The sequence below is a fragment of the Equus przewalskii genome, chromosome 11 (genome assembly GCF_037783145.1).
Source record: "Equus przewalskii isolate Varuska chromosome 11, EquPr2, whole genome shotgun sequence".
NCBI classification, from domain to species: domain Eukaryota; kingdom Metazoa; phylum Chordata; class Mammalia; order Perissodactyla; family Equidae; genus Equus; species Equus przewalskii.
Genome location: NC_091841.1, coordinates 26,739,444 through 26,755,660, shown reverse-complemented (window position 1 = coordinate 26,755,660; position 16,217 = coordinate 26,739,444). Strand labels below are relative to the sequence as shown.

At 56.4% G+C, this 16,217-nt stretch overlaps 2 protein-coding genes and 1 long non-coding RNA gene across 9 annotated transcripts in view; 1 reads left to right on the top strand and 2 right to left on the bottom strand.

The window, feature by feature from the left end:
* Positions 1 to 9,051, bottom strand: part of FRMD8 (FERM domain containing 8) — a 46,531-nt gene extending 37,480 nt beyond the window's left edge. For 2 of the 4 annotated variants that reach the window (XM_070565443.1, XM_070565447.1), the window contains exons 1-4: positions 8,632 to 9,051; positions 7,239 to 7,307; positions 4,947 to 5,059; positions 3,498 to 3,741 (exon numbers count right to left, since the gene is read on the bottom strand). The gene's annotated coding sequence lies outside the window, so the exon portion shown is untranslated. The remainder of the gene's footprint in view (positions 1 to 3,497; positions 3,742 to 4,946; positions 5,060 to 7,238; positions 7,308 to 8,631) is intronic. The other 2 variants (XM_070565442.1, XM_070565446.1) reach the window with 1 other exon arrangement.
* Positions 71 to 14,569, top strand: SLC25A45 (solute carrier family 25 member 45). 4 transcript variants are annotated; one of them, XM_008544691.2, is made up of 6 exons: positions 71 to 3,585; positions 4,606 to 4,708; positions 4,887 to 4,958; positions 5,277 to 5,462; positions 8,105 to 8,363; positions 8,513 to 14,569. In XM_008544691.2, the coding sequence occupies exons 3-6, from the start codon at positions 4,932 to 4,934 to the stop codon at positions 8,779 to 8,781; spliced, it is 741 nt and encodes a 246-aa protein (XP_008542913.1). In that variant the 5' UTR covers positions 71 to 3,585; positions 4,606 to 4,708; positions 4,887 to 4,931; the 3' UTR covers positions 8,782 to 14,569. The 4 variants fall into 4 exon arrangements, with proteins under 4 accessions (XP_008542913.1, XP_008542910.1, XP_070421555.1 ...); XM_008544688.2 differs by having other exon boundaries at positions 2,865 to 3,585; positions 4,665 to 4,708; positions 8,513 to 9,993; XM_008544690.2 differs by lacking the exon at positions 71 to 3,585 and adding an exon at positions 3,714 to 3,832 and having other exon boundaries at positions 4,665 to 4,708.
* LOC139074509 (uncharacterized) lies at positions 14,131 to 15,531 on the bottom strand. The gene is made up of 2 exons (XR_011524163.1): positions 15,160 to 15,531; positions 14,131 to 14,295 (listed from the first exon to the last, which is right to left on the bottom strand). It is a non-coding gene; the product is annotated as an uncharacterized lncRNA (long non-coding RNA).
* Positions 15,532 to 16,217: the final 686 nt, after the last annotated feature.

Sequence of the window (16,217 nt, the reverse complement as noted above, 5' to 3'; positions counted from 1 at the left end):
ACGCGCCCTGGCCGCGCCCGCGCGCTCACGCCCCTCGCGGGCCCGCGCATGCCCGGGACGCCGATCCGCTAGTCTGCGTCTGGTTCCGCCTGAGGGATGGCCGCGCTGCGAAGCGGCCCCGCCACCAACCCCAGTGACCGAGGGCGATGGCTCCCACACACAGGCCCAGACTGATGGCCTGTAACAGGGTGTGGCGAAGGTTCAAGGCAGTCGGGGATAGGGACGCGAGCTCCGGCACTCCTTTGCGTGTGACTTGGGGCCGGACCCCTCACCCGTGGAATGGAGATGCTTCCTGGGCCGTGTCAGGGATCCACAATGATCTGGGCCCGGGCGAAGGAGACGCAGCAACGGCCTGTACTGCAGCGCCCTCAGGCCGTGGGGGTGATGGGCTCGCCGCTGTGGTCAGTAGACTGGGTCCCTGTCCTGACTCATCCTGGACAAGCCCCTTCTCCTCCGGCCTCAGTTTCCTCATCCGTGAAATGAGGAGGTTGGACTCCATACCCTCCAAGGACCCTCAAATTATATGTCACAAACCCAGGCCAGGCTCACTTGTTTTTCCATGGAGCACTCACGTGAGCCCTCGCTGTCTTAGGCACACAACCTGAGACCTTGAGAATATTCCCAGGAGGGGAAGAGTTGTAGCAGCTGGAAGAGGCGGGTGTGTACCCACCTGTCCCCAGAGTCAGGGCACCAACATGTCCTGGCAACACTAGCCTGTGTGTGCCTGAGGTGTAGATCTCAAGGAGAAAAACGGGTCCGTGGGCACCTTCCTGAGCCAGAGGAATCGGAGGTTGTTCCAAGTGACAACAGTGGGTGGGCGATCAGACCAGGGATGTCGGGAGGGGGAAGTGGGCTCACCCCATTCCGCTTCCCCGGCATCGGAAGGCAGCTCCAGGTCCTAACCTAGTCCAAGTTTCCTCAATATTTCAAACAGCCCTTTGCCTGCCCCCCAGCCCTACACTGCCCACAGCTGAGCCCGTTACATCATGTCTTCCTTCCTAGCATGACCTAAGGGCTCGAGGAAGCTCAGACGTGAGCCGGAGAGAAGAGTGTGCAGTGGGAACAGGCATCTCCCTCTGAGTTCTGAGCCCTGGGCCCCTCAGAGCAGGACACAATGTCTCGGTGGCCTCCCTAAACCAGCTGGGAATATAGTTCTGTGTTGTTGAGTACTTGCTAGATACAGGGCCCAGGCTAGCGCAGGGGATGGAGACCTGAGTGGGACACGGCCCCTGCCCTCAGGAAGCTTATATTCTGCTTTAATTGGGGAGTGGAGGGAGAGAGGAGAGAGAAAGAAGCCCAGGAGAAATGCATGTTTAAAACTACATAAGATGAGAGAATTGCCTTAAGAGCTATAAACTGCTACAAGCAGGAAGAGAAGGGTCCTCAATTCCTGAGCACCCACTGTGTCCAGGCCTTTCCCGTGTGTTTCCTCTTGTCATCCCCGGGGACCCCGTCAGTGGAAATAGGCGTAATAGTAGCTGCCATTTGTGGAGCACACACAATGTGCCAGACTTTTCCTAAGCGCTTCAATCCTTATAACCACTAACAGGTAAGTCTTATATCTCCATTTTATGACGAGAAAACAGGATCAGAAAGGTTAAATAACAAGGCTGACATCTGGCAGGATGTGTGGTAGGGTGAGGAGACGGCAACCCAGGTCTGGCGAGGAGGGGCACTGGAGGAAATTCCAGAAGGCATTCCAGGCATCGGGAGCCGCAGGAGCATGGTTAGGACCCCAGGGAAGCCCGGGGCAGTCAGAGCACAGCAGGTGAGGCTGGGGGTGGGGGTGAATGCCAGGGTGAGGGGGGTATGTCCCTTTTGGAGATGGGGAGAGAGAACAGGAGCCCCAGGGCTGGCTGCGGGCCTGCTCACTAATGCTGCTCCCTGACTTGTCCACTCATTCAATCTTTCAACAAGTATTTATTGGTGCCAACTCTGTGCCACATAGTAAAGAGAACAGCCAGAAATCCCTGCCCAGACAGACATGTTAACCACAGCGTGTCAGAAGGTGATGTGTGCAATGGGAGAAAGCAAAGGTAGAGCCAGAGAAGGGGCACGAGGAATGCGAGGTGGGGGCGGGGGAGCAGAGGGCAATATCCAAAGAGATGGTCAGGGTGGGCTTTCTGCGTGGGTGACGTTTGAGCCCAGGCTAGAGGAAGCCAACAGGAAGAAGAGACAGCCAGTGCAAAGGCCTGGAGGCGCGTGCCTGTTTGAAGAGGAGGCCAGGGTGGCTGGAGCAGAGCGAGCAGGGGCGTGGCCAGAGATGCGATCAGAGGAGTGGGGGGGGGGGGGGGCAGTGTGAGGGCTCCTGGAGCCTAGGAGGGACTTTGGTTTGGACTCTGAGTACGATGGGGCCATTGCAGGGTGTGGGGCAGAGGGGAGACATGGTCTGACTTAGATTTCCACTGCATCGCTCTGGCTGCTGTGTGGAGAACTGACGGGAAAGGGGCAAGAGGGGAGGCCAGTGAGGGGCAGGAATCCAAGTGGAGGTGATGGTGGCTTGGGCCAGGGTGGTAGCTGTGGAGGAGGCAAGGAGTGGTTGGATTTGGGATGTGTTTTGAAGGTCATATTAATATTAGGTGAGGTGTGAGAGAAAGGCAGGGGTCAAGGGTTGGCGCCCCCATTTGAAGCCTTCCTAGCATTCCTCGGGCAGTGGCGCCTCCGCACTGGATCTATTTACCCTCGAAAGAAGGACCCCCTCCTCTGTGCCTCCACCTCCCGCTGTCCTCCAGGGAGAGGGATTCAGGTCCTGTCCTGATAGTTTGATAGTTTGATAGTAGTTGTCCAAAGAGAAATGGGCAGTCACAACCTGGTCAGCCCCAAGCAGAGAGACACGCCACCCTTTATACACTCAAAATCCCCAGCTTTCTCCTGGGAAAAAGGCTCGGAGAAGAGGAGGCTGTTTGTGACTCACACGGGTTGTCATTGTGGTAAACAAGCCAGGGAGAGGGTGGAGCTTCGGGCCCTGGTGAGTCACTCCCCTGGGGGTTGTTTCCCCTCCTTGGACTGGGGCGGTTCCCCGATGCCCAGGCAACTGCAACTGCGGGCTGGGCCTGCCCCCTGGTGGCCATGCTCCTTCTCGCTGGCGTCGCTGCCTGTTCCGGGGAGGGTGGGCCACCTGGTACGTAGGGCTGTGGGGACGAATAGGAGGTGGGCCGGGCTGGGCTGGGCAGGCGGGGCCTTGCAAGGAGCAGGCCTATTAGACTTTAGCTGACTGAGGCAGCCCTGGACGGCCTGACTTGGGGCCTGAGCCCGGCTGCCCCGCTTGGTCACGCTGCAAGGCCGTGTTGGCTGGCAGGGGCTCAAGTCGCCGTGGGCCATCATTCCTGCCCCATGAGATTCACACTCTGCACACCTCCCCGGCCCGTCAGGGCCACCCAAGTTGGCTTGCTCCCCTCTCCTGGGCACCGGGCCACTGCTCACCCTCCCGCCACGGTTAAACATTAGCGGCAGGTTATCAGTCCAGGGTCCGAGGGAGAGGGAGGGTAGAATCTCACTTTGACCAGCGCCTCCTCTGCTGGAGCCACGGGTACCCGCCCTGCCTGACAATGCCTGTGGAGGAGTTTGTGGCCGGCTGGATCTCTGGTGAGATGTTTTTCTTCCTTCTGTCACCTTATCCCCAGTGATGGGTCACTTCCTGGGGAAGCGGTGGAGGGGGGAGTGACATAGGAGAAGCTGAGGCCAAAGTCCTAGTTGCCTTGGAGGCTCAGAGCCAGCCATCCTGAGCCTCCTGGGAGTTGCCTGAGGGGAAGGAGAAGGAAGAGCAGGTGGGAGGGTGCTGGCTGTGTCCCAAGGCCACCCTGCCCCACACCTGCAGAGAGAGGGAGCCAAGGTGAGCACTCTCCCACCCACAGCACCTGCACCACGAACCCCACTCTCCAGGCCCACCCTGTGGGGCTCAGAAAGGAAGTTCACTTTTGACCTCACCTGCTGTCCTGAGTTCCCCTTTGGGCCCTGCCCTACCTGGCAATGGGCTGCACGCCCAGGCCAGCTTCTGGGTGACATTTCTCTTAGGAAAAAGAAAAGGACATTCTGAACCTGCCTCCTGGGGATATGATCTCGCCCAGAGCTCCAGGACCAGCCTGTGCCAGGGAGGGCAAGACCAGGAAGTGGGGAGATGGCCGGGGCGGGGGGGGGGGGGGCAGGCCCCCTTCCCTGGTACCAGCAAGACTCCTCCAAGGACCCCTTGCCTGCTGATGGGGGCAGAGCGTTAGGAGGGCGGGGCCTGGTCTGGATCAAGGCCCCACCCTCTACAGAAGTTGTGAGTTGAAGGAAGGATGGAGTAAAGCTGGCAGGAGCACTGGAGATTGTTCCAGAGTCCCAGGGTCCCATAAGCCAGCAAGGCACTTGGGTGTAAGCTCCCAGTGAGGACACAGCGTGTCTATGGTTTCTCCTCCCTTCTGCATGTGCATCCTCCACGCAGGGCGGGGCTCCCTCTGGTTGTCCCCTTGTCCCCATGCCTTGCTACCCCAGTGCCTGGTGTGGAGGAGGGTGCAAGGGGGCCAGCTGGAGTTTCTTTGGGGTCTGGCAGGAAGGCTGGACTCAGGGGTCTGAGACGGCCCTGCCCTCTTGCCTCCTGCCTGACTCTCTTTCCTCTCGGCACAGACTTGTTTCCTTGGCCTGGCTCGAGGGCCCTCACTCATAGCACCTTCTTGTCACCACAGGAGCTCTGGGCTTGGTCCTGGGATACCCCTTTGACACTGTAAAGGTGAGTCTAGGGGAGGCACCTGAAGAATGAAAAATGTCGCTGGAACCAAATGTCAGGGCGCCCTGAGAGCAGGAACTGGCTGACAAGGCCCCTTCCCCCCTCTCCTGCCCTGCTGGCATCCTGCTCAAAGGGGCAGAGGGAGCCCAGCCTGCCCTCCAGCTCTGTCCTCCCCACCCAGGTGCGGCTACAGACCCAGACCACGTACCGGGGCATCGTCGACTGCATGGTCAAGACTTACCGCCATGAGTCGGTGGGTGGCCTGCTTCTTTGGGGGCTTTGGGGTGGGAGGTATCAAGGGCAGTCAGTCAGCTCCAGCTTCCTTCCCTGCCACCCCCTGGCAGAGCTCTGCCCCTGGAAGAGAGAAGACTCAAGTCTGGGGCAATGGGGGGCACGGTAATAGCTCAGTGCCCCAGGGTGGAGCTGAGGCCATCCTCAGCCTCACCCTGAGTCCACCGCCCTGTGGCTGGGCTCGGGAGTGGTTTCCAGCCAGAGGAGGCCCTTGCAGGGCTGGAAAGGGCAAAGGGGACCCCTATGGCCCCCTACCCACTCTAGCCTGGTCTCTCTGCAGCTCCTGGGCTTCTTCAAGGGGATGAGCTTCCCCATCGCGAGCATCGCCGTGGTCAACTCCGTCCTTTTCGGGATCTACAGCAATACCCTGCTGGCTCTCACAGCAACCTCCCACCAGGAGCGGCGGGCCCAGCCGCCCAGCTACACACACATCTTCATAGCCGGCTGCACTGGGGGCTTCCTGCAGGTGAGAAGGCATCCTGGGGGTGCACGTGTGCACACACACATGGATGCAATGATGGTCAGTTCCCTCTTTTTCTTCCCAGCCCCCTCTGGCGACCCACAGCTGCAGGCCCCAGGCCTTCCCCAGGCAGAAGATCAGGAGCTGTGGGGAAGTGGCCAGCTCCTGGCTGGTCCCGATGACCTGGCCAGACTGAGCAGTGGCCCTCCAGGCTGTAGGCCTGGAGCAGAGGGTCATGGAGAACAGAGGAGGCAAAGGCAGAGAGCTCAGGGGCGGGGAGGGGAGGGTGACAAGAGGACCCATGGAGAAGCAGCCAACACCCCAGTCTGAGGCTGAGGGCTTGCCCACCTCCAGAGCGGTCTGCCAGCCTTAGGGCTGTGGGATGACCTCTCTCCAAGATGGCCTTTCACCCTGGAGAACTGACAGCCCCCACAGAGCTCTGAGCCCAAGCCCTCTGATCTTGATGTGGTCCTGGCACTCACCTAGCCTCTGCCCTGCTCAGCCCTTCTACCTGCAGCCTCTGGGTGGCCTCAGTCGGTGAGCCTTACCGGGCTCCAGTCCACAGACCTCACTGGGAGAGGCCCAGGGTGTTAATCATTAAGTGACTCTGATCATTTGGTTTTGGTCTTTGTTCTCAGCAATTAAGTACCAGCTCCTGAGGGGTGGGGTGGAGGGAAGAGGGGCCTCCGGCTCCAGGGAGAACCCCAGCTGAATGGGGGCCTGGGCATAGAGGCAGAGGGACACGTGCCTGGCTCTGTCCCACACCCCAGCCAGGGACCTCAGGTCACCATCTGTTTGGCACGTGCTCTGATGCTCCTGACACACTTCACCGGGCAGAGAGCAAGGAGAAAGGACAGAGTCAGGAGGCTCACTCAAGTGAATTAATGATTCATAAGGCCCCAAAGGGCCTGGCTCTTCTCCTGCCCCTTCATGTGTGGGACTCATGCCTGTGTATTTCCCAAGGCTCGAGACCTGGCACCCCACAAAAACAAGGGAGAGAACTGAGCCCCCAGGCCAAGCGGCCTGCTTCAGGCCTAGCCAGGCCCAGCTCCTCAGTCACCCTCCTCTCCAGCTCTTTAGAAAGCAGAACCGATAGCAGAACTGGGGACTGTAGAGTCACTGATGGGGCCTGGGTCCAGGGACAAACTGGAGCCCGTGGCTTCGGTTTCACAGGGTCTTGGAGCAGAAAATGAGTTACAGGGGCTGGCCCACTGGCGCAGTGGTTAAGTTTGCATGTTCCGCTTCAGTGGCCTGGGGTTTGCCGGTTCAGAGCCTGGGTGCGGACCTGCACACTGCTTGGCAAGCCATGCTGCGGCAGGCGTCCCACATATAAAGTAGAGGAAGATGGGCATGGATGTTAGCTCAGGGCTAATCTTCCTCAAAGAAAAAGAAAAAAGAAAATGAGTTATAGGGTGGAGACCGGGGGAAGAGGCGGGAAGTAATTCTTGTTAGCACAGGGCAGGAACTGACAGCCTCTGTGTGCACAAAAGTTGCTTTTGGCTGGGCTTAGGTGGACCCCATCAAATGGTGCTGTAATGTCCAATGTCCCCACTGCCCCCATGGGCACGGGATGTGGAGGGGAGGGGCCTAACCAGCTCCTGCCTGCCACCCCACCTTTGGTCGGGGCTCAGGAGAACACCCTCTGGAGAAGCCCGCTCGGCACCACCCACAGGCTCCGGAGGGTGACAGGAGAGTCCCATCTCACGGGGAGGGTCCCCAGCCCACTGCCCTGCCTGCGGGAAGGAAGTAGGCAAACTTAGCCTGCCACCCTCTAAAGATTACCGCTAGGGCCAACCGCCAGCATCCTCTGCCATCAGCCTTCTCCAGGGCTGGGGAGCTGAGCTCACATACCTTCCGTGGAAGCAAGACAGGAAGGGAGGAAGGAAGGAAGAAAAAAGTACATGAGCCCCAAATGATATGTTAACCTCAGCTTGGGCCTCAGTTCTCACCTGAACAGTAACAGCTCGCCTTGACCTGGTTGCATCCCTGGCCCACACCTCCCCCTCCCCCGACCTCCCCCCACAGCCCCAGCTCCAGACCTGTGGCCCCCCTCTGCCTCAGCCAGGCGATAAGAGTTCTAGGACCTGCAGGTGCCACCCTGTCCCCCACCTTCTGTTGGGAGTGTAGTGGTTGGGAGTTTGTGAGAGGCAGGAAAGGCTGGCCTGTGTTCCCCCCCAGGGGCCCTAAGAGGAAGACCCCATGAAGCTGAGTCCCCAACACTAACGAGGTGGCCTCCTTGACCCTGGGGAGAGGTTAGTCCTTTGCTGTTTCGTGGGCACAGACTGAACCCTTTCTCCAGACCCAGTCCCTGCAGATGCTCATCTCTGCTTTCGGGCGGCTAGCAACCTACCCCCACCCCTGGAAAAACAATCCTGGCTTGTCCCCAAGTGCCATGTGCATGCCAGGCAAGTTGGGTGCTGTTGCCCGAGGAGAGGGGCGGTGCTGCTCGCTGTCAGGGTCTTGACGCTAAAGGCGGTGGCCCTGGACCATCCCCGGCTGCTCTTGCAAGAGCTGAGAGCTGGCAGCAGAGCCGGCAACGTCCTCCAGGAAGATGCTGCCCCTCTGCCCACCGCTTGTCTCTTGTTAAGATGAGCTGACTGTTCCTGCCCACGGCCCCACCTGAGGCCTTCACGCTTCCTTCCCTACAGGCCTACTTCTTGGCCCCTTTCGACCTCATCAAAGTCCGGCTGCAAAACCAGACAGAGCCGAGGGCGAAGCCAGGGAGCCCCCCACCGCGGTACCGGGGGCCTGTGCACTGTGCCACCTCCATCTTCCAGGAAGAAGGGCCCCGGGGGCTGTTCCGAGGGGCCTGGGCCCTGACGCTGAGGGACACCCCCACCATGGGGATCTATTTTATCACCTACGAATGTCTCTGTCACCAGTCCACGCCAGAGGGCCAGAATCCCAGTAAGTGAAGTGGCGTGAGAGGGTGCGGGACAGAGAGGGGGAAGGCAGGGGAGCTGGCCGTGCAGTGGAGGATGGGGGGGGAGGCTAGTGATGGGGGCGGATGCTTTGTGCCTTAGCCTGACTCCCACCCTGGGCTTCCTCTACTCCAGGCTCAGCCACAGTGCTGGTGGCAGGGGGCTTTGCCGGCATCACCTCCTGGGTCACGGCCACCCCCTTAGACGTGATCAAGTCCCGGATGCAGATGGCTGGGCTAAACCAGAGGGCTCACCGAGGGGTGCTGGACTGCATAGTAAGCAGCGCCCGGCAGGAAGGACTGGGGGTCTTCTTCCGGGGGCTCACCATCAACAGTGCCCGCGCCTTCCCTGTCAACGCCGTCACCTTCCTCAGCTACGAATACCTCCTCCACTTGTGGCAATGAGCTTGGCCAGGCAAAGCTGGCAGCTCCCCAGCGAGACCACCGCCCAACTGCCTGGACCGGAGGCCAAGTTGAAAGCACCAGCTGTGATTCCGATATGGATGCAGGAAGCTCAGCCCTTCCTCATCAGGGCATCTCCCAGCCTCGCGTAGGCAGAGGGGGCTGGGGAGACGGCAGCCGGGCCAGGACTCCCCCGTCTGGACGCAGCCCAGAATCCAAGGCTGGCAGCCCTTGCCTTGGTTCCTTTCCTTCCCGAGTCTGTGAAGTGAACTCACTAGCCAGCAGTGCTGGTGACACTCCGGCCCCATCCTGTGACGTCACTCCTTGAAGAGCTCTCAGAGGCCCCGCTGGGCAGCCTCAGCGCCAGCCAGGCCCTGGATTCCTGTGATGCCATCCTGTCCTGGTGGGCCCCCCACCCCACCTCATTCCACACCTCTCCCTGCACCGCTGGAGAGCAGCCTTTACGACTCTGCCTGTCCTTCAGTGGCTCCCGTCACCTTCAGGAAAAAGCCGGAACTCTCCCAGCTCCTGGGCCCTCCCTGCCCACTAGCTTTCCTCCCCCTTGGTGGCCCTGGCAGCCCAGCCCCGCTCGTGGAGAACAAGCTGTGTTCTCCCGTCACCCTCAGCCTGGAAGGCTTGTTCCCTCCTGGCCAACAGTGGCCGCAGGGTGACTCCATCGTCCCTCTGGCTGAGCCCCTGAGGCCGACCACTGTCTCCTGGAGTCCTTCCTCAGCTCGCGTCCTCATTGCCTCAGACTGAGTGTGGGGTTTGCAGACCCCGCCGCCCACATGCCTTGCTCGTAGCCCTCGCCTGCGCTTATCAAGGTTGTTGACTTCTTGCTGTCCTCGCTGGACCCGGAGCTCCTGGAAGTCTGGGGTCTTCTGATCATTTCCCAGGAAGGAGCCTGATGCATAAGCTGCCGGTAAATGGTTGTTGAATGAAGTGCCGATTCCACTCCGCACCCCTCTCCTCCCACTGCAGCCCCCCACCTGCTTCCTTGGTCCTGCTCCCCCATCTCTGAGAGGTTGCCCTGCCCGGGGCCCCTCTCGAGGTTGTCTCCAGTGGAGGTCCAGGAGTCAAGGGTGTCTACTTGGCCCACTCCCATCCGATGGGACTTGTTTTCTTTACCCATCTCGACTGCTAAGTGGGAATTAAAAACTGACTAAGAGGGTTCATTTAACTGACAATAAAGTGAGCAGAATTTGTACCCGCTAATGTCCTGATCTGGTCTGAGATCAGAATGCCTGGACTTCCTGCCATTTACTGGGGGCTCCCTCTGAAACCAGCACAATGCTGTTATCACAGAGGAGGTGGCGTTGGCTCAGAGACGGTGTGTAATTCGTCCCAGGGCACATGGCTGGTATGTCGCACGAGTTGCCTGGACGCATCTGAGCCTCCGCTCCAGAGCCCAATTACTCTGCTATGCTGCTCTCCCTGGCTTGTGACAGTCTCCCACGGGTCACCTAAGTTCAAATTGCCCCTGAGCCAAGCGTGACAGCGTCAGCCCCTCCGTGTGCATCGTCAGCATGGCCGCTGGGCCAGCCCGTGTTCCCCATTCTCCCGTGCAGCTCGGCGGGGCCTGTGCACGGGCTCTTGCTGGAGAAATGTGAGCAGAAGGGATGCGGGCAGATTGCCCATCGCTTGCTTGAAAGGAGATGCCTCACTTGTTGGCTGGAAATGGTGACCTGGAAGGCACTGCTGTGGATGCAGGAGACGCTCTGCTGGCCAGGAACCCGGGTGACATTGGGGGCACAGCCCACCTGACCCCCTTGGCTGCTGCGTCCTGACATCTCTTTGTTGCAACAGTTTTGCCTTCACCCTAACTTAACGTCGTTGGTAAGGGAATGCGAGTTTCGAGGTCAGGAGTGATCCCGGTGTGGTCCGTGGGTCAGCGGCCTCGGGCCCTCCTGGAGCTGGTTAGAAATGCAGACTCCCAGGCCCCACCCGGAATGGAATCAGAGTCTCTGAGGCTGGGGCCTAGGAATCCGTGTTGTAAAAGGTCTCCTGTGACGTTTACACACGCTAGTTAAGAAATGGCGCTCTGGCTGCTCCTAATAGCAGAAACGTGCTGCCCTTTCAAGCTGAGAAAGTTGTGAGTCTGGTGGAAGTGACTTGAACTCCTAGTTCTAGCAGCCTCCACTTTGGCACAGATTCACGAAGCTTACATTCCTGCTGTGGAAAAACAGGGTCTGTCTGAGCAAGTCACTGCCCTTTCTGTGCCTCAGTTTCCTCTGAGATCTCTTCCAACTGGTCAGTCCGTGAGTTCCAGTGACCGTCCAGCACCACTGCAGTGCCAGAGATTTTAGGCTGGAACCAGCGGTGATGGTACAGCAGCCGTTGGAACACCTCTGGGGGCAGTCAGTGGTTGGAAGGGAGCAAACAGTATGCACATGAAAGGGGAGCTGGCTCTTAGAAATGGACCAAGAAAAGAGCAGGAGGTCAGAGTGGTCCTCTGGAGTTTGCCATTTCTCACCACAGTACCAGTTAGCAAGAGAATCAAATTTAAAATCCTTTTTTGGTTTTGTTTTCATTAAGTCCTTTTTGGGGTAGTAACTACGCCTGTAAGGCTGCCTTTGCACAGTCTGGGCGTGGGCTTCCGGTGTCCCTCTGTGGTTCTCTCCAGAGGCATCTCCAGAGGGGGCTAGAGCTTTTCCCTCTACGCTCATTAGAACCAGAGAGTGTGGCAGGCCGCACGCCGGGCCCGTGCAGTTCTGGGCCCAAGCTCCTCCTCTAGCCCCGGGCAGGGCTGCTCGCTGGACTGGGAGAACAGGCTGGGGCGAGGTTAGGGTGAAGCTGGTGTGATTAGTGAGAAAACACCCCGCTCTTCTTGGAAAGGAGGCTGGAAAGACAAACAAAGATAAGGCAGGAGATGACTGACAATATTTTTAAAAGCAGGATGTTTTCACATCAGCAAGGGACACACGTTAAAGGAATTAACAGATGCTATTAGAGGTCAGCATGATTTTCTTTTGTTTTTAAGGATTGGCACCTGAGCTAACATCTGTTGCCATTCTTTTTATGTTTAAATTCTTCTCCCCAAAGCCCCCCAGCACACAGCTGTATATTCCCAGTTGTGGGTCCCTCCAGCTGTGGCATGCGGGACGCCACCTCAGCGTGGTCTGATGAGCAGTGCCATGTCCGCACCCAGGACTCGAACCGACGAAACACTGGGCCGCCTGCAGTGGAGCGCGCGAACTTAACCACTCGGCCACGGGGCCAGCCCCAGGTCAGCATGATTTTTGAGAACTTGAATCCCTAAGAACTAGGAAATAGTAAATGAACCTGCTTCGAGGTTAAAAATGGGGGTGGAGTCTGAGGGTCGCACGTAAAGGGCTCATAACTTGGGAAAACTGTGAAATAATGTCTCATTGGATTCATGCTGCCAAACGTCATGGTTATTTTTATATCAGTTGTCGCAGGAAGAGAAATTACAGGAGACTAACTTATGTGTGTAGTGACACTAAGGCTACATGTGCCAGGAAAGGGGGCAATGACACAACCTTGGGATGATCCTGGGTCAAACCACTTTTGCCAGACTTGCTAAACAGCTGCACCAAGAGGAGTGACAAGAGTCTCCATCCTGACCACCGTCTGAGCTCCAGGCCCACGCTGCCAACCATCTCTGGTCACGGATCCTTGAGCATCCCAAGGCACCTGGGGTTTCCCCTCCTCCTGCTCCCGCTGCACTGCTCTGCAGCCCAGGTCCACCCCCAGGCCAGACAGCTCAGAGAAGCTCTCCTTCCGCCCTCCTTCCACAGCGCAGGAGTTCCCAACTCTTCTTCGCCCTGTTTCTAAAATATTCTAAGAGTCACTCCCTTTTTTCCACTCCTAATCCTACAGCCCTGATCCTGTCCCAAATTTGGACAAATAACTCCACTTTTTCAAATGCAATTCTGATCAAGTTACCCTACTCCTCTTGTCCCCCTCGATGGCTTCCCATTACTCTGAGGGATCAAAGCAAGCTCCTTCCACAGCCTCCAAGGCGCTTGGATGTCCACCTTCTCTTGGTTCCTTAAAAAGACCAGGTTCTCTCCCACCACAGGACATTTGCACGTGCTGTTCTCACTGCCTATGTAGCTCCCGCTCACCCTTCAGCTCTCAGTTCAGCATCTCTTTCTTAGTGAAACTTTCCTTAGCTCCTCTGTCTAGGTCAGGTTCCTTTCACTTATGCTAATGGTTCAGAATCACCTGGAGGGCTTGCTAAAATGGAGATTGCTGGGTCCCACCCCGGAGTTTCTGATTCAGGAGGTTTGGGGAGGGTCCAAGAATTTGCATCCCACTGAATTCCCAGATGCTGCTGGGGCTACAGGTATGGGCCACAGTTTGAGACCGCTGGCTTGTGCTTTCATGTCATTCCCCTGCTCCAGTCTCTAATTATGTACTTTCATTTGTCTAGCTCTTGATTATAATTGTCTCTCCTCTGAACTATGAGCTCCCAGAAGCAACTGTTTTTGCTCATCATCAAAACTCTAGCTGGCATGCAGAGGTGCTCAATAAATCATGTTGAACCAATGACTAAATGAAGGAAAGAGACCTGGTCTTCCCGACTTCCCCACTGGCAGGCTGGCGCTCGGGATTTTCCCCAGAGCCCTCCTACTATATAGCACCTAGACTCCAGACCCATTGTAATAAGCATGATGTTGAAACCATTGCTAACTTTGCAAGAAATGAGGGAACTTCCCAAAGACCCCTTCGAAACAAGGAAGTGAGTGCAAGCCACTTGTCGGAAAGAGTCCGCCCTTGGGGCAAACGCTGACGCTGCCCCCTTGGAGATCCGCCTGGAACAGAACCACAGGGAACAGAAGACTAGACCTTAGACCGCAGGGAGCCGAACCAAGACTCATAACTTAAGTCAAAATGCTGGAAGGGGCTGCACCTTTAGTGAAAAGGTAAACTGGAAACGTCCACCACTGGTAAAGGGACGCACAAAGAAACCTGCCTCTCCCTGTAGTGGAAAAAAATGAAGAATGAGATGGGCTCCCCCGTGAACCACGAACCCTGGGCCTAGTCGCCACGCTACCTTCAGTCTGGGACACCTTCGGCCCAGAAGTTAATTTATCATGGTAGGCGCGCCCCCTTGTGTCTGGTAGGAGTAACTACAAGTTTTTCTACACGATCTTCAGGTTCTCCAGAGATTAACTGCAACCAATGAAAAAATTCCCACATCAAAAAATTACCAGACCCACAAGGTAAAAAGCCACCCTGAATTCAAGCATCAGTAGAAACAAAAGCAACAGATTTAGTCCGCCAAAGTTTTAAGATATTAGATTGATCGATATAAAAATGTGAAATAACCATACATGAAATATTTAAATACTATATAAAAGAATTAAAAGAGAAGAAACCAGAAAGTATAAAAATGATTATGTATATTTGAAAAGACAAAAGAACTGTCATAGCTGGAGAGAACTGGAAGGTCGTCGGGAAGAAAGGACTCAGAGTGCAATGCAGAGAGACGAGAAGATGAGAAGCGATCTTCCTGCATCCAGTCCACCACCTTCTTGAACGCTGCTGCTGCTGAATATAATAATAATAACAGCAATAATATCCAACACATGCATAGTGTTTAAAACAGTGCCTGGCAAGGAGTAAGCATTCCATAAATATTCACTTGGTCAATCCTCACGGCTGAGCTGTGTTACAGGTCCCGTCTATTTCCCCCTCTGGTTTGTGTGCATCCCCGGCACAGGGACTGTCTGAGTCATCTTTGCTGCCCTGGAGCCTTGCATGCCTTCTGACCACAGAGGGTGTTCCTTACAAGCTTGTAAATAAACTGAAAGAATGCACATCATTTCTTTGGGTCCTTCCCACTTTGAATTGGCGATATGTGCACCTTTGGACGGGACCACCTGCCCTTGGTAAACAGTTCCATCCGTGGGAAGAGCAGACGTCCCCTCCACTTCCTCTCACCCCTTCATACCTATGCCCTTCCCACGAGGAAGTCCCACCAGTTGCTCTGCACACCGCAACTAGAATTAGATTTTTTTTAAACATAAAACACACCAATTTGTCTAAATCTCCCCCTCCAAAAAAAAATCCCTTCTGTCTCACTTGGACAGAAATGGAAGTGCCCCGCCCACCCCCTGCCCTCCTCCTCTGGGTGGCTTTCTCTCTCTCCCTCTCTCTCTCTCTGTCTCTCTTTCTCGCTTTCAGCCACAGGATGGCTCTCTGATCTTAAACCTGTCAAGCTGTTTCTACCCTTAGATGTTTGTACCTACTGTTCCCTTTGCAGAGAATGCTCTTCCTTCGGAAGAAGGGGTGTTTCCTCCTGATCCCAAAGGCTATTCCCTGACTCCCCTCCCCGAGTTGCTCTCTCTGACATTATTTTATTTTCATCTTGGCCCTTATCACTATCCGGAATGATGGTGATTGCTTGTTTACCTGTCTCCTCTTATGTCCCTCTACTAGAAAGTGAGGGCTTTGAGAGAAAGGGTCCTCTCTGTCTTGTTCTGCACCAGCTCCGGGGGCCCAGCCCAGGGTCTGCTCCACAAGAAAGAAGTCAGGAAACATGGCCTGAATGAGCCGTAGCAGTCACCTACAACGAGGCAAGGTGTGATAATGTGAGAACACTGCGAGAAAGGAGGAGATTACTTGTGGCTTTGAAACAAAAGCTCTGGGAAGATGTCCGCAATGAGTTGCTGCTGTGACAGGACTGGGACACCCGAGAGCAGAGGGCTGGCCGGTCCCCTCTTCGTTGTTTTCATCAGGCCTTTAGGGATTGCGTAATGTTGGTTTCAACATTTAAAAAGAGATACGTCAGAACTGGAATGATTTCAGACAAAGGACACTTTAAATGAATACAGGTAGGAAAAACAGAAGCTGTGAGGAAAGGCTAAATGATTTGGAATCTTTGCCTAGAAATGGAAGACCAGCAGGCGGCTTCAGAACTCCTTAAAAGTCAGCCGTCCTTGGGGAGCTGCCAGGTGTGGAGGTGGTCAACCGGGACAATGAGCCAAACCGGAACAACAGTCAGCCTTTATTCACAGTGAGAGTGCAAGCAAGAGGCAGGGGGGCGCCGGCTCCCAGGGTTCCGTTTTCCCCAAAGAAGCAGCACTGGGGGAGGGCAGATGACATGCGGTGCAGATCAGGGAATGTCCTTCTGTCAGGAACCCCAAATCAAAGTCCCCTGCCTCTTTGGGGACTGTGGACGGGGGAAGGGAGAGAGAGAAGGGCTAGGAGTGAAAGGCACTTCGTCCAAGTGGAGAAAGTGTCCCCTCCAACGCTCCTAATAAGGACATCTCAGCAGAGGCACCTGGGAAGTGCCTGAGGCCCAGTAAGGAGGTGTCACGGCTGGGAATGCAGATGTGCGCAGCTGCCCGCATCCTCGGCTGCAGTGCCCTCCAGAAGTGCTGGCTTCTGAGGGGCTATTGCCTTTCAGGCCACAATAGGCTTTTGGCCCCGAGCCGGATTCCCTATGATCCAGAGTCTGTCTGCATGCA

Coding starts and splice junctions, on each gene's coding strand:
- SLC25A45 (XM_008544688.2), top strand. CDS start 3,549: ATGCCTGTGGAGGAGTTTGTGGCCGGCTGGATCTCTG. Junction 4,709..4,886: donor ACCCCTTTGACACTGTAAAG/GTGAGTCTAGGG, acceptor CTCCCCACCCAG/GTGCGGCTACAGACCCAGAC. Junction 8,364..8,512: donor GCCAGAGGGCCAGAATCCCA/GTAAGTGAAGTG, acceptor CCTCTACTCCAG/GCTCAGCCACAGTGCTGGTG.